Source organism: Hylaeus volcanicus, unplaced genomic scaffold (genome assembly GCF_026283585.1).
Source record: "Hylaeus volcanicus isolate JK05 unplaced genomic scaffold, UHH_iyHylVolc1.0_haploid 12197, whole genome shotgun sequence".
Lineage (NCBI taxonomy): Eukaryota > Metazoa > Arthropoda > Insecta > Hymenoptera > Colletidae > Hylaeus > Hylaeus volcanicus.
The window spans coordinates 209,650-224,145 of NW_026533147.1; the positions used below are offsets into that span (position 1 = coordinate 209,650).

A 14,496-nucleotide genomic window follows, 5' to 3' on the forward strand; every position below is an offset into this window, starting at 1 on the left:
CGCGTGAGACACTAATTTTTGAATTGCGTTGTATGATGTAAAGCAACCTTCTTTTAACATATTATTATTGTAGTACACGTTAAAAAAAAATATTCTTGTTTTAATTCTTTTGTTTAGTTACATCTTACTTTCATTTCACTCGCTTCTTACCTCCACGCCAACATACCATTATATAACATTTTTTAACTCACACTACGCAAAAGCGTTGTATTTAAAGGTCAATTAACCCTAGCAAAAAAACCAGAAACTGAACGTACAAAAAGTTATTACAATATTCTTTTGAAAAAACAATAAACCAATTAATTAAAGTTAATGAAAACAGCTCTTTGTCTTTTTTTTGTTTCCCAACCAAACAATTTTTTAAACATATTGGTATTCTTATATATGTGAGAGCAACGTAAAACACACGCACGAACAGAAAAGCAACAGGACTAGTCAGTTAAAAGCTAAATTTTGTTAAATAACGCGTAGAAAACATTTCAAAAAAAATTCTGTTTCTAAAACCAAAGTTTCACCCACTTTTGTAGGATACAATAATTTTTTTTTTAACGTTTATAAAAAACCTAACAAGTCTGTTTACTTTATCTTTCATGAACTAAACTAATGGCTTTTTAGAATTGTATTTTTTTCATTGACTAACAAAAAAAAATGTTCTTTTGAAACAATCTTAAACCGTAGTGTTCTTTTCATAATTTCTTTGACATTAAAAAGTTACAACTCATCTTGTCATGAAATTCGGTAAATCCATACGTAAAGAAGCGCGAAATAATGGAGGCTTGGCTTTTATCAATTTTAAACGTTTAAAACGCATTTTAAAATTTTGGACAATAGCAGCCAATACAGGGTAGTAAAATGCATTTAGAATATTTTTTCCTTCTCCACATTTCACCATTTTCTTTTTTAGCCAATGGGAGATTGCCCGTAAAGAAGACGAAATATTTCAAATCTTTTTAAAATGTGAACTACAGCGAGTTCATGAGAGTTTCGAAAGGGAAATGAAGGAAATTTTATCAATCCTTGTTTTAATTCAGAAAAATTTACCCATATTAAAAGTGGAGACAAATTCACCTTTTCTTCTTAAGCTGCTTCGTAAAAAGTGTCATCAACCTCTTATGGTAAAATGAACAAAAAAAAAAGATAAAGTTCCTCTACACCACTCTTCATTATAGAGTTGTGATAAATTATGTAATATTCATCAACAAATTAACGAAAATTTATCCTCGTCCCAGTCTGATGAAGTCATTGCATTATCAAATTTCTGTATGAATCTTGAAAAAATATCAAATTGTTGCAAAAAACTGCGCCGTTGTGTTCTTTGGAATGCAATAGCAATTGTCAAAATTTTCAAAAAAAGGTACTTGACGAACGCTTGGTGTCGTTTAAATGTTTTTTTAGACAAAAAAATGTATCGTGTGAAATTGCAACACGGGCATCCTTTACTCCACTGGATACAGCTGCTGCTGTGTTAGCTAAACAAGAATGGTACCGTTCTTCTGAGCTAGCCTCTGTGGTATAACTTGTCACCTATTTATAATATTTATCAATTCTCTTCCAAGGTATCTATTGTTGATACCAAAACAGATACTCTTATGCAAAAACTTACGGGAAAGCCTCCAAGTCGAGACCAATATGAATGTCCTATCTGTCTAGATGTTATTTTGGATCCAGTATCTTTACGGACATGCGGACATCGTTTCTGTACGATTTATTTACTTTTCTGAAATACTTATTTTTTTGACTTTAGGCTGGGCCTGTCTGTGTATGACTTATTGCGAAAAATCTGAGGGTGCTTTAGAATTGTGTCCGTACTGTAGAGCCGCTTTCCCGTATGTTCATTCTCAATTTCCATTTCGTTTTTTTTTTATTATAATTTTAACAAGATTGGATCCGAATGCTTTTGTTGTGGATGGTATTCTTCAAAGATTTTTAAAAACATTCTTCCCCAAAACACAATCCAGTCAGTTACGAGAACATCGCGAAACGTTGCGTCAAAAACTGCGTCAGCTTCGCCATCAACAAATAAATGAAAAGGATGATCACAGAACTAACTCGCCAGCAGAATTATCTAAGAAAACTAAGGCGACAGCGATAAACTCTTTTCGTCAGGAAACAAATGATTCAATAGTGCTTACAAATAACAGTTCTTTCTGTAAGGAAGTTTGTACAGATGAGTTAGTAAATTTGGAAGACAAGAAGATACAGGAAAAAGGATACACCATATGCTGCACTCCATGTGACGATAACAAGGATACAACTTTGTGTAGTGTGAACGTTTCGTCACAGCTGTCATCTCCTGTGGAGAACAAACCATCGCACTGTTTCAAAGAAACATCTTGGATATGGTCTATGGAAACATACAGAAAAGAAGGAACCTTTTGTTTTTCTAAACAAAACAAGGCGAGTGTTACATTGTCTTTGAATACATGTGAATCCAGTACCGTACCACACCTTCATGAAAATGCTATGAATGACATCAATTCTAGTGATCAAATGTCGCATAAATCTGGTTTCTCTTCCAATCAGACCCAAACGATAACTCCAAAACACCCCATTTCTGATACATCGTTATCCAGCTCTGAAATCAACACAAAAAAGCTTTATTCATGCAATGTTTTCAAGCATTGTGAAGGAAATCAAGAAGCAATACAACAACATGCCAACATTCTTGATACTATAAATACACATATAGATTATTTGAATCAAAGAAATTCACTCGTCGTAGATCAAAACATTTATGACGCTGAGACATTAACCAATCAAGATCCCATGAATTTCTGCACTCTCCATTGGACCGTGTCGAGCGATACGGATTCGACCGATGAAATTACAGACTTTACTTTCCCACAATTCCCTACTTTAAAAGATTCTTATTTTTACTCCTTTATCGAAATGAACCCACAACATCTTCAGCATTCAACTATTATTTTGCCACGTGCGTATTTCAGTAAAACCTCCGCACAAAATTATGATTTAACAGGTATAATTTATATTTTTTCTTGTACAATACAATGATTATGTCATGCAATTTTTTTGTTTAAGGATCTTCACATGAGTTGGATCCTAGTGATACCGTGACGCTGCCTTATTATGTTTATGAAGCTATTGATGAAGATGATGATGAATTTGAGGAGATTTATATTCAACAGAATCAATTTCAGTATGTGACCTATAAGAATTCAAATCCATTAATAAGGTGTGATCGGATTCTATGTACCTAATATTTTTTATACGTCACCTAAAGGTCATAGAATTATGGAATGTAAAACTAAGATATGACATAAAAAATCTCTTTTTTTTTTTTGTATTAGACATGTCACATGTGGAAAGTGTTTTTGATTTAACTCTCAGTTTTTCTACGCCCACAAAAAGTATACAAAGGGTTTAGATTTTATAAATAGTACTTTTCTGTGTTACACGTTCAAATTATCGTAAATACATTTTTAATCTCTTAAATAATTTTGGTTTCGATTTCAAGAGAATAAACACAATACCAACTAAATTAGATATACATCTAAAAGCGTTTCCAATCATAAAGCCTTACAATTATTTTATTAATTTTAACCCTTAGGACGTGGGGTAACATATCGTATTGTTTTTAATTGAAAAAAAGTCAATATGCGTCAGTAGAAGCACTGTACAGGTAAGCCTGATACCCTCGAATGTTTATTTATATTCCTATTTAGTTTATGAATAACTGAGACGTTTCAAGGAACGCTCACTAATCAAGAAACTATTTATTTATTTTCTTTTTAAATTATGGCATTAGATAGTGTGTCAGGGTTAGAAAAATTACCGATTTTTTTTCCAAAATTTGCGCGGGAACATATTTTAACAGAGCATGAGTACACCCTTAACCTTCTATGGAGTCATTTAGAATCTTGTCCAAAAAGCATATGTGAAGACAATAGAAAGTTTACAACTTTAATACGCTTGGCAACCATTTTACCTTCAACAGCCTTAGTGAGTTTCGACGCATTGAGTTACCTTCTTGTGGCCTTATGGAATTTGGTAATCATTTGTAAAAGATGTATTTTATAGATAAAATAGTCTCTCTCTCTTTTTTTTTTTAAATTTTTTACAGTACTGTGAAAAAAACATAACGTATTCTCAAAAACAAGCATTGACTCCAATTTTGACAACCCGGTTGAAGGCTCTTAAAACAACATACTGCCCGCAAAGCTGGATGTCCTTGACAGCTCGCAGCTCATTTGTTGCAGAAGAGAAAATACGACATTTAGGAACTCAGTTGCACTGGAGACCTCTTTTTACTATGCTTCACGAAAGATTTACTAACCGTGGTTATCGGGACATTGTAGATATTAGTAAATTTTTATTACAAAATTCTACTTAAAGTTAACTTATCTTTTTGTAAAGATTGTGATATTAGAAAAAGTCACATTAATCTCATCTTTTCTTTGGTCTCCTCCTGCCGTTTTCTATGGAATAGTAATGAAGTTGCATCCGAGTTGATTAAGATACTCAATTTTGATTTTGCAACAACTCGCTCAGTTTTTGATTTAACCTATTCTTCGCGAATGTTGTCTCTTTTTGTTGGAAAAGAGTTTTGGCATAGAAAAGTATTAGAAGGGGATATATTAAAATGGTTTGTCAAAAAAAAAAACTAGTTAAACGTTAGACCATGTATTTAAGACAAATTGTCGAATTTATTTCAGGTGGCTGCCATTATGCGACCGAAATGATTCAATGTGGGATACATTATTTTGTAAAGTTTTGTATAATGCAGTACGTTATGGTTGGGCAAAAGGTAACCCTTTATTTGATGCATGCTTTCCGATTCGTCGATTCCTTTTTCAATTACTGACAACAAGTCTATGTTATCCTGTGGTTACTAAAAGAGCAATTTCTTTCTCTAAAATTCCGGTAAAAATTTAAAGTTTTAAATTCTTTTCACCACAATAACCCTTTTTATGGTAATATATCAGGTTATTGCGGAGTTGCTACAATTATCATCAAAACAGCAATACGCTTATTCAATTCTCGCAAAAATTGTTGTTTTATTATTAGAACCTATTGATGGTCCTCAAATTGTAACGAGTGATAATTGCCACGTTATCCCTATGGCTGAATCTCAACCTTACGATGAAGCGTTTTCAAGAACAAATGACCCCTCAATTTGGGATTTGCTAGAAACATTTTTGTCTGTTCTGTTTCCCTTAACCCATCCAAATAACCTAGAAGCCTACACAATTCCAATAAGCCGATTCGTTTCGAGCTTTATAATTTCGTACACTCGTCGAGTGTCCCGGGAACGTATGACAGATTCGGTTGTGGATTATAAAGTAGGAAGATGTCGTCGAATGGATGTCATAAAAAGCTATCGATTGGGTCAAAAAGAAGATAAGAAGATCGTATCCCTTTTCCTACCTTTGGTTTTACAAGTATAATTGATTAAAATTTCTGAAACTAATATTATTTTACTTAGGGCATCTATTCGAAATCATCCAACGCTAGTTCAGCATTTGAATACGCTATGAAGCATTTATGCTATTTACATCCATCGTCAACTTTGCCGATTGTAACTGATCAGTTAAGGGTATTTTTTATAATTAATACACTTTTGCTTATCTTCCTTTCAAATAGAATTTTATCAGCATTAGCCACTCTTACAGACTCTCATCGTATACAGTCTGCTCTTAGACTTCTTATACACTTGTGCCCCTTGATACTGCAAAGAATGCCTGAACTTATTCCCGATATGTTGTCATTGACGCTTCCTGCTCTGGACACGAGCGACCCTTTTAAAACTGTTCAAGTTCTTACATTCTACATTATCTTCTTTTCTCACATGAAAGCTACAGATATTTCTCACTTGGATACAGAAAGTATTCAAATTGGTTTTTTTCTTTCTGTACGTATACAATACTCTTGTCCCACTGAATTGTGTTTAACTATGGATCATAACAGAAAATGAAAGATTCATTTTATTCTTTATCGAACCAAGTATCCCCTTTTGTTAATGTTTTGCGATACCCTAAAGAAACGATACCAAAAAAAGTTTACTTGAAAGACGAAACTGATGATAATTCGAAACAATTCTCTACAGAACAACATCAGGGGAGTTGGGATGATCCACAACTATTCTGGACAGAAGAAAACACAAAACTACGTTTATCTTCTATAATTAGAGCCTCGTTTTACATGCCTGTCTGGATTCATGACTTTTTTAATCAAATTTTAGAGTTAGCATCTCATTCATTGAAAATTGAGGTAAGGTGAAACTTCCGTCTCCTTCTTATAACTAGTTAACACCGTAGAAAAAAGCAAAAAGTACAATGTCTTCGGTGGATCGATCCTTGTTTGTGGCAGCAAAGTTTTGCTTAACACAAGTGTTATGTAGCTGTAACGAAAACGCGTGTATTACTATTTGTCAAGTCTTTCGAGATTGGATTATACAGAATCTTTTTCCGGACGCAATTAATATGACAGCTTTCATATGTAGGTCGTTTTCCCAATCCCATCCAACCTTAGCTTTAAGAATCTTATTGCAACCCATTTGCGATAAAATTCTTCAATTTCACCTCAATCACCCAAATGTTTCTATCATTGTATCCAATTCTAGAGAAGAAAAATCTTTAATGTGGTTTATGAAATGTCTGAGTAACTTACTTCGCGTGTAAGTAATTTCCATGTCCAAGCCTCTCGTTGAAATAAATGTTCTGAAATACTACTGAAATATGGTTTAATGTGCCGGTTCTTCTGATATCTTACTCTTTATAAAATAGTGGATCGTGTCTCGGTGTAATTCTGTCTATGCTGTTCGTTTAGTGGTGGAGGTCACCTGTACAAGTATCGGTCAGATATCGTTACTATTATTGCATGGAGTTTTCAGCAAACAAATAAAACAATATTTCGTTTAGGATTGAAAATACTCTGTCGGACTATCGAGTCTTGTACAACTATCTCAATCAATCCACAATGTTTATTAAGTTCTGAAACTTTGTCTGAAACTGAATTAATAGATTCTCTTCTCAAGTAAATTTTGAATGATTGGTTAACTTGTAGACATGTGTTTCATATACTGTTTGTTTCATCCTTAAATAGAATAGGTTTACCTTGGTGGAGAGATTATCAAACGTTACTTGAGGATATAGCTCGTAGCCCTGTTAAAGATAACTTACATGGTTTGAATGACTCTGACACTGGTACCATTTTTCCTAATATTAATTGGTTTTTTCCATCAATGGATGATTTAAAATTTTGTGAATATCTTATTGGATTAAGTCTGTATTATGCGAAAAGGTTACTTTCCAGTAGTCTACAGAAGTTTGACGAAGAAGAGTGTTGTGTATATTACACAAATCAAGAAAGTGAGACTTCTACAGAACTCGACCTACAAAATCTTTCCAATGAGCTTTCTTTGCCAACTTTTTGCAATCTGTTTGCGACTTGTCAAATATTTACTCAGCTTGATCGATTATCTTTAGAACGTGTGTTATCAATAGGTCGTCATGTTCTTAAATCGTTAGGGGTATAATAGAAGAGCTAAGTGAGCATGTTAAATGTTCCCGGCTGTTATTTAGAGTACATATCCTGATGAACGAGTTAATGATTCACCTTCACTTCCTATCATTTCACCTTACGCAAAAAATCTTTCCCTTTCAGTATCTGAGTAAAAGAACGATTTTTAACTATGCTCACAATAATTATTTTTTTCTACACTAGATTTTTAGCTACCGCTTGTTTCTCAATATCTCGCATTTATTTGGGATTAAAAGTTAACACTGACCACACAACCATTCAATCTATTCCTCCACTTGTTGAGATGCGTGGGACTGAGGATGGTGTTTTAATGCGAAAACTGCTTAAAGCAGGACATCAAGTTTTGTCTAGAAAAGGCTGTTATTGGAGTATTAACGCACAGGCATCCGTGACTAATCGAGTAAACTTAATTTGTATTTAGTTTTTTTTTTTGTATGTTCAATCCTCTCATATCCTCAGCTTTGGAATACACTTAACTCTTACACCTCCGTTTGCACGGGTAAGCCATTACTATGATGAAAAAAAGATTATATCAAACTGCCATGCTTACTTCGGCAATAGGAATACACCATTTGTCTGAAAATCAAGATTTTTCAATATTGGTTTTCATTGAAAGATTATTGCGGCAATGGGGCTTGCGAACTGATTTGAGAACATCACAGCATCCTTTTACTGGTTACCGACAAGATTTATTGATGCTTGTTGCTAGATTAGCGAATCATTTTTATTCGGAAAACAGAGTTTCCGCCCAACATATATTAAAAAATACCCTACGGCAGCATTATGGTGCAAAGTGTCACATCATGCATATGCTGTTAAAGTAAGTCTCTTTTTTTTTCTTCATTTTTTTAAAATATAAAAACTTTATTTCAGAGATTTACGTGACGCTCTTGATAGTTTAAAATTACACCAACAAGCTAGCGAAGCACCTGCTTCTAGTAATCATACAAAACAAGCTTTACAGAAACCTGCGTTACCTCAAATTAGCCACTCGTGTCCTCAACTCATAACTTCAGCTGGTGAATCAAGGGTAATGATGAACCAGGAGTCATATGGATATCCATCGTTAGGTAAGAATTTTTTCAAGTTCTTTAATAAAAAGTTTTTGACAGTATCATCAAAAATGTTTTTTTGGGGTATTTCGAATCCAGATTATAATGATTTAAATGAAATCGAGTTAGAACTTTGTTATGCTAGGATAACAGGGGTGGTTTATGTGTTGACTTGTCCGGCAATGTTAAAACGCATATGGAGAACACCTGTGCTTTTAAAAAATTGTATGCTTGCTATTTGTGATTGTTTCAAAGCCGCGATAACTAGACCTAGCTTACAAACTAGACTATATACTTTAGCCCATTCTGTCGTATATGCTCGTGAACCCGTGGTTTGCACTGCAGAGGACTATCAGACACATATTGTTGAGGTAGGTATTTTGCCTTAAAATAAACTACTGTATTAAAGCACAAAAACTTTTAAGATTATTGGAGTCTCATTTTAGTTGTTACATCAAAGCTTTTTTATTCTAATAATAAATCGTTTTTATAGAAAGTTAGGTTAAAAAACTCTTTAAAACTAAATTATTGTTTTTAATAGTCTAAAAATGTCTAAATAAATGTTTGTGAAAAAAATATTTAAATAAAATTATTTTGATTTTGCGTTTCAGGGGTTAATTTTAAAACTAGTTGATAACTTATTGACCCATGCATTAGGAAATTGGACATATCAACTAGTAGCAACTACTTTTTTAATAGCTATAAGTTCTCCTTTCCCAAAAAATGCAGAGGAAAAATATTCGCAATGGTTACTTGCTGCGTGTAACTCATCGAAATATTTTCCTTTATTGAATACTGTAGCACTGTACTCTCTAACCATATATTTACACTCTAAAATGGCTTTGTCGACATCTTCGTATGCTTTCTAATACAAGTAAAAACTTTTTTTACAGTTTTTTTTTTAGAACCACCACTAATAATTTCCCTAAGTCGGTTCTATCAACATTAGCTGCGCCGGGAACAATACATATTTTAATGGAAGCGTTAGTACACGCTCATCATGAAACCTGTGGTTCTACTAGTGCATCATACCCAGAAACTGTTTATCAATTAATTCTTGACATTTTGAATTTGGATACAACCTGGCCTATATCAGAGTTTCCCCGAGAATCACGTTATTTTTGTTTGCATAACTCTCTGACTGTTTCAACTCTCGTTAGGTTTCAGAAAACGTTTCTGACTACTGAAACTTTAACTTATCATTTAGATCAATGGAAACAGTCACTTCATTATTTTCTACAGTTTCCTATCGGAGAAAAAGAATACTATGTCGCATGTTGTGAAATCGTTGGTGGTATTTTAAACGCAGCTAATGAATGGGATCAGGAATCTTTCATTTTTACGTGGCAGTATCTTCATCCAGAACTATCGCGCATCTTTTATGCTCTTGATCAGGAGGTCTTTTTAGATTTTCTAGACGCTATGCGGTTTGCTACTGACTTTTCCGTATTAAAACAAGATCATATCCGTTTTGTTTTAAATGAGTCAGAGAGATTTAAACCTTTAGTCAACTTTCTTTTATATTTAGATAATTCCAATATAAACGTGGGTACATCGTTTTTGTAAAGCAATAAATCTATTGTTTTCTTTATTTATCAGAATGAACCAATTCAACAGACCATAAAGCAGTTTGATTTGTTATCTTCCATGTCTTCTAATAGATCGTCTCTTGAAACTACCAAACGTTTGAAGTTAATGTTGTTGATTATAAAACAGTGTTCATCAGAAGCTGTCTTTCTAATTCAAACACTAATTCCGTCCATTCCTCAACTTATTATCTACCCATATAATCAAATGCGAATTGAAATAGCCAAATGTTTAGGTTTTATTTATACAAAAATATGTGACATGTCGCATGGTCATGATAGCCAACTTGTTCATCAGCTTAATACTGTTATAATGGACGTAGGAGAGAAATACATTCAAGGCTTACGGCAAACATCCTTTGAACAAGTTCATGGAGATATCACGACGCAACGTTCTGAAGATTTTATTGGAACAGAAACCTTGATGCTTTCAACAACAATATTTTTCCAATCATTATTAGGTTTGGATGTACCGTCTTGTATTAGTGGGGTACAGTTTCCGAGTTGTAATTTTAAAAACGCTAAATTATGTTACTCACCATCTGCATAACAACGTTATTTAGTGCTTTGCATTTCTTCGTTTGTTCTATAACTCAATGTTTTGTTACCTCTTCAAAGCAACTAATGACTTTCACGTTTTTTATTAACTAATAACTTTTTCAGCTGATACCGTTATTCTTCGAATCGGTAAAGCATCCCGATATTAAATTGAACGATATATCTCGAACTACATTAACGTACATTGCAGGTAACTTAAAACATCTTTTTAAGTTTTGCGTTCACTCCTCTTTTCAGTTCGTTCTGGTGCCGAAAGTTTACCTTTTGATGGCTTGCTGGATTCCTCGTAAATTTTTAAAATGTTGACATGAATAAAGAAATACTTTTTGTTTTACGTAGAGTCGGTCACTCGACTAGCGAAATTTTTAAAGGCTTTTTAAAGGCATTAAAAGATTGCGCGCAAGCGTCTTCCTGGAAATTAAGACGCTCTGCTATCGAATTTCTCCAGGTATCGTGTTATAATATTATAACTCGTTTTTAGCCTCTTTTTTTATAGATATTTTTAAATCAATATCGAATGAAGTTATGTTTTACTGAGACATTTAATCAGTTAGTAGATATCTGTATTGAGAGACTTACCGACTGCCAAAGCGAAGTAATGTGCCTTTCTTTCCTTTTTATTAAAAACTAAACTCAATTAGGTTCGTGAAGTCGCACAACGCACACTTTCCAACTTTGCGCTTTCCATGTCATCATCAACATGCCGAACTTACGCTCAAGTATTTATTGAAGCTGTGTTCTTTTTTTTTATTAAATTGCTTCTTCAGCACTTTTTGCAACTAGCACTAAAATGTGACTCTGGTGATCCGAAAAAAATTGGCGGTGTTCTAGGACTTTCTGCTTTGATACAAGCAAGTTTTCTTATTTTATCGAAAACGTTTTTTATTTGGTGTTTGTTAATTTACATTCAAATTTAGTCGGCTCCCTATCATATTCCGGACTGGTTACCTTCCACTATTGTTCAACTAGCGCAGCTTGGTGGATCTAAATCAGACGACATTGTCAGGGTACGCTGCTTTCATTTTACCAAACTTTATTTTGCTGTTTTTCAATAGAGACAAGTTGAAAAAACATTACAGGAATTTTTCCGAACACATTGTGATGCATGGAATGAACTGCATGTAAAAAAATTCTCTTCGGCACAATTAAATATCTTAAACATATATAAGGGTCGTCCCCGATATTTCTCGTGAAATTCTTTAATGCTTTCAATTTTTTATAAAAACAAAAAATCAATTTTATGATCATATAATATCACCTACATTTCACTGTTTTTTCTGCCAATTCTATATTACTATTCACCAAAAACTAGTCGATCACTTACTCATATGAGCCATAAAGTTAAATATAGTAAACCTATTGTAATAAATTATTTCTGTAAAAGGATATTGTTGATTTAATAAAAAAAATTCTACCAATAAAAAAGCACAAAATTGAAGCGAAAAATTGTTGTCCTCCGAACCACGATAACGATGACATGAACACTGCGGTTTTTCGAATAGTACTTCCTTCTGATAAATCTATGTATTTGTTTAAAGCGATTGAAAAGTTAAAATCGTTTCAATTCATACAATTTCTTACTATTTTCTAAAAAAATTAATTTGTATATACCAGTTTCCAAATTTGTAGAAATGCGACCCTGAAGCAACAAACTTGAACTAGTTGCAACGGAACGTCTTAATAAAAACCATCGAAGATTGTAAGATGATAACCATATAAACCCTTTTTTCAGTTTACTCATTTGTTTTTCAATGTTGCGCGCTTCTTGCTCGTAAGAATACTGATTTTGATATGCTGATAAAAGGTATTCTCTTGATGCATTAATAAAAATAACTGTTTCGTTATGATCTGCAGTCGTGATGAACTCTTCTTCTTGATTCCCCACATTCTTTTTTCTAAACATGTCTTTGTGTTTAAAATTTGAGGGTAATGAAAAAGACGGTAATTTTTCCGGAGGTTTGCTTGCATCTCTTGGTCTAAAAAATCAACTAGGAATGTATTATAAAAATAACCGTATACTCCCATATTTTTTATATACCTTATTTGTGACCGACTTTTTAATTGAGTCATAAAATTATTAATTTTATCCGTTCTTCTCATTGACGCGAATTTAGTATTTAAAACATTTCGGGCCTTAAAACTACCGTACGGATAAGGTTTCACTGATGATTTTCTTTGTGTTGAAGGTACATCTTGCAACTTGCTTAAACGGCTAGCATTATTAAGGGAATATGTGTGTAAAACTTGAATAAACTTATCTGATGACTCTTTTCCGACGTCTATGTCTTTATAACTGACAGAGAATAATTTGGTTAACCTGTAATGTTCAAAATTCATACGCAAAACTTCCACACCACAAGGAATAATTTCTGTTTTGGAAGGCAAATCACAAAACGTCATATTATTTCTAAATACTTTGGGATAAAAAGTTGGTTGCGCCGAACAAAATTGATCAGCTGTTCGAACCTCTACAAACTTAAAAATTAAATGGACTTAGACTATTTTTCGTTACCCTGACAATCCATTCTAAGTCGTGAAGAATTATTTTCTGAGTTTATTAAATCGACTAAATTTTTTCTAAAACCATCGGTTTGCGTATATAAATAGATTGGAGCCTTAACAGGTCTTTTTAAAAGAAAAACAATGCCACTCTCAAGCGGTGAGTATTGTAGTTCAAAGCGGATAACTTTGGTAGATGCGTCATATAGTAAATATGCTACAATCATTCTTAATAAGCACTTCTTTTACAAAATCTTACACTTACCAAGTGAAAAAAAAAAAACACTTACAAAAACACTCACAACGCGTGCAAACGGACGACTATAAACAAAATCTGAAGTGCAGAAAGTTGCTGATGGACTAAAACAAGGCGTCCTATAACACTTCCATGGCAAGTCTACAAAAATCATATTCAAAATTGCTTTTTTAATTGGTGTTTGAATAGCCCACCCAAATCTTCTTTTAACCAGCTATTTTCAATTTTGGTATCCAATAAAATTGTTCCTACACCAAAAGTTAATTTTGAGGATAACAGTTTACATTCTTATTAAAATAAAGTGTTCTTTTTTTCAGACTTGTATCATTTTCATTAAGCCTTCTTGTTTCCTCTTCCGCCATCCAGTAACTTGTTGAAGTGACACTTGCTCATCAAATCAATTTTCTTCAGTCATTCCGAAAACGCCTTTTACTTTGATCTTTTGACCAATGTTTTTCCTTTTATTGCACATGTAGTCGTTTAATTCTATTTTTGCTCAAAGTTTCTGGTTTTTTAAAAAGATTTCTAACGGTTAGGTATTCAAGCTGAATACTTTGTATATTCTTTTAATCTTGTTCTACTTGTATAAGTTGCGTACCACGAAATCACTCAATGTTTTACTTTTTTTATTGAAAATTTCTTTCTATACTTCAATTATAACAGATCGCCATAATAAAACAATTTTTCTCATTTTCACACCACAAAACAAAAAACAAACAATCCACTTTAATTTCAAATATCTTAGTAAGGTTGCTTTTAATTTTATATTCTTTTAACTTAAGATGAACGACCTTAATATCAAACAAAAGATTTTTTAATTAAAGACTGTTAGTAGTTTTCGTCCAAGATAACGATTTAAACTATTTTTTTAATTTTCAAATACAAATCTATTTAAAGTATGGATTGTAGTGTTTTCGTTTTGATCTAAAAACAAACGTTTGTAAATAATCTTTTCATTTCCAAGATAAAATTTTGTTCTTTAAAATTCAATTGACCAATTCTTAAAAGCATGAGCAGTTACAATCTGTCATCTAATATTTTTGAG

At 32.9% G+C, this 14,496-nt stretch overlaps 3 protein-coding genes across 9 annotated transcripts; 2 read left to right on the forward strand and 1 right to left on the reverse strand.

Moving 5' to 3' along the window:
• The first annotated feature begins 708 nt into the window (after positions 1-708).
• Positions 709-3,506, forward strand: LOC128883023 (uncharacterized). Of its 4 annotated transcripts, none has more exons than XM_054134975.1 (8): positions 709-844; positions 905-1,115; positions 1,170-1,354; positions 1,396-1,510; positions 1,557-1,698; positions 1,745-2,977; positions 3,040-3,241; positions 3,309-3,506. In XM_054134975.1, the coding sequence occupies exons 1-7, from the start codon at positions 729-731 to the stop codon at positions 3,216-3,218; spliced, it is 2,181 nt and encodes a 726-aa protein (XP_053990950.1). In that variant the 5' UTR covers positions 709-728; the 3' UTR covers positions 3,219-3,241; positions 3,309-3,506. The 4 variants fall into 4 exon arrangements, with proteins under 4 accessions (XP_053990950.1, XP_053990953.1, XP_053990951.1 ...); XM_054134978.1 differs by having other exon boundaries at positions 1,745-2,397; positions 2,524-2,977; positions 3,040-3,505; XM_054134976.1 differs by having other exon boundaries at positions 1,745-1,826; positions 1,881-2,977; positions 3,040-3,503.
• A 196-nt stretch (positions 3,507-3,702) lies between these two features.
• On the forward strand, positions 3,703-11,898 carry LOC128883022 (uncharacterized). The gene is made up of 28 exons (XM_054134973.1): positions 3,703-4,008; positions 4,082-4,322; positions 4,375-4,603; positions 4,674-4,881; positions 4,944-5,399; positions 5,444-5,547; positions 5,602-5,869; positions 5,926-6,228; positions 6,276-6,634; positions 6,787-6,993; positions 7,063-7,489; positions 7,542-7,630; positions 7,684-7,900; positions 7,960-7,999; positions 8,062-8,320; positions 8,374-8,570; positions 8,652-8,923; positions 9,164-9,408; positions 9,458-10,097; positions 10,152-10,628; positions 10,802-10,886; positions 10,934-10,982; positions 11,036-11,144; positions 11,193-11,291; positions 11,338-11,415; positions 11,464-11,547; positions 11,614-11,703; positions 11,752-11,898. The coding sequence occupies exons 1-28, from the start codon at positions 3,757-3,759 to the stop codon at positions 11,887-11,889; spliced, it is 6,222 nt and encodes a 2,073-aa protein (XP_053990948.1). The 5' UTR covers positions 3,703-3,756; the 3' UTR covers positions 11,890-11,898.
• LOC128883024 (uncharacterized) lies at positions 11,851-14,161 on the reverse strand. Of its 4 annotated transcripts, none has more exons than XR_008458683.1 (9): positions 13,771-14,161; positions 13,646-13,699; positions 13,461-13,592; positions 13,209-13,412; positions 13,036-13,164; positions 12,735-12,989; positions 12,278-12,684; positions 12,112-12,216; positions 11,851-12,052 (listed from the first exon to the last, which is right to left on the reverse strand). XR_008458683.1 is itself a non-coding variant. In XM_054134980.1 (9 exons), the coding sequence occupies exons 1-8, from the start codon at positions 13,811-13,813 to the stop codon at positions 12,021-12,023; spliced, it is 1,395 nt and encodes a 464-aa protein (XP_053990955.1). In that variant the 5' UTR covers positions 13,814-14,161; the 3' UTR covers positions 11,851-11,973. The 4 variants fall into 4 exon arrangements, 3 of the variants coding, with proteins under 3 accessions (XP_053990955.1, XP_053990956.1, XP_053990954.1); XM_054134980.1 differs by having other exon boundaries at positions 11,851-11,973; positions 12,021-12,052; positions 12,278-12,672; positions 12,735-13,164; XM_054134981.1 differs by having other exon boundaries at positions 12,278-12,672; positions 12,735-13,152.
• Between the last annotated feature and the right edge of the window lie 335 nt (positions 14,162-14,496).

Excerpts from the sequence above, each read along its gene's own strand:
- LOC128883022 (XM_054134973.1), top strand. The coding sequence starts at position 3,757 with ATGGCATTAGATAGTGTGTCAGGGTTAGAAAAATTACCGATTTTTTTT. Across the intron at positions 5,400-5,443 it reads TCCTACCTTTGGTTTTACAA|GGCATCTATTCGAAATCATC; the intron begins GTATAATTGATT and ends TATTTTACTTAG. Across the intron at positions 5,548-5,601 it reads TTGCCGATTGTAACTGATCA|AATTTTATCAGCATTAGCCA; the intron begins GTTAAGGGTATT and ends CCTTTCAAATAG.
- LOC128883024 (XM_054134980.1), bottom strand. The coding sequence starts at position 13,813 with ATGGCGGAAGAGGAAACAAGAAGGCTTAATGAAAATGATACAA. Across the intron at positions 12,673-12,734 it reads AAAAGTCGGTCACAAATAAG|ACCAAGAGATGCAAGCAAAC; the intron begins GTATATAAAAAA and ends TTGATTTTTTAG. Across the intron at positions 12,053-12,111 it reads AATTTTGTGCTTTTTTATTG|GTTTACTATATTTAACTTTA; the intron begins GTAGAATTTTTT and ends TTATTACAATAG.
- LOC128883023 (XM_054134975.1), top strand. The coding sequence starts at position 729 with ATGAAATTCGGTAAATCCATACGTAAAGAAGCGCGAAATAATGGAGGC. Across the intron at positions 1,699-1,744 it reads GACATGCGGACATCGTTTCT|GCTGGGCCTGTCTGTGTATG; the intron begins GTACGATTTATT and ends TTTTGACTTTAG. Across the intron at positions 2,978-3,039 it reads ACAAAATTATGATTTAACAG|GATCTTCACATGAGTTGGAT; the intron begins GTATAATTTATA and ends TTTTTGTTTAAG.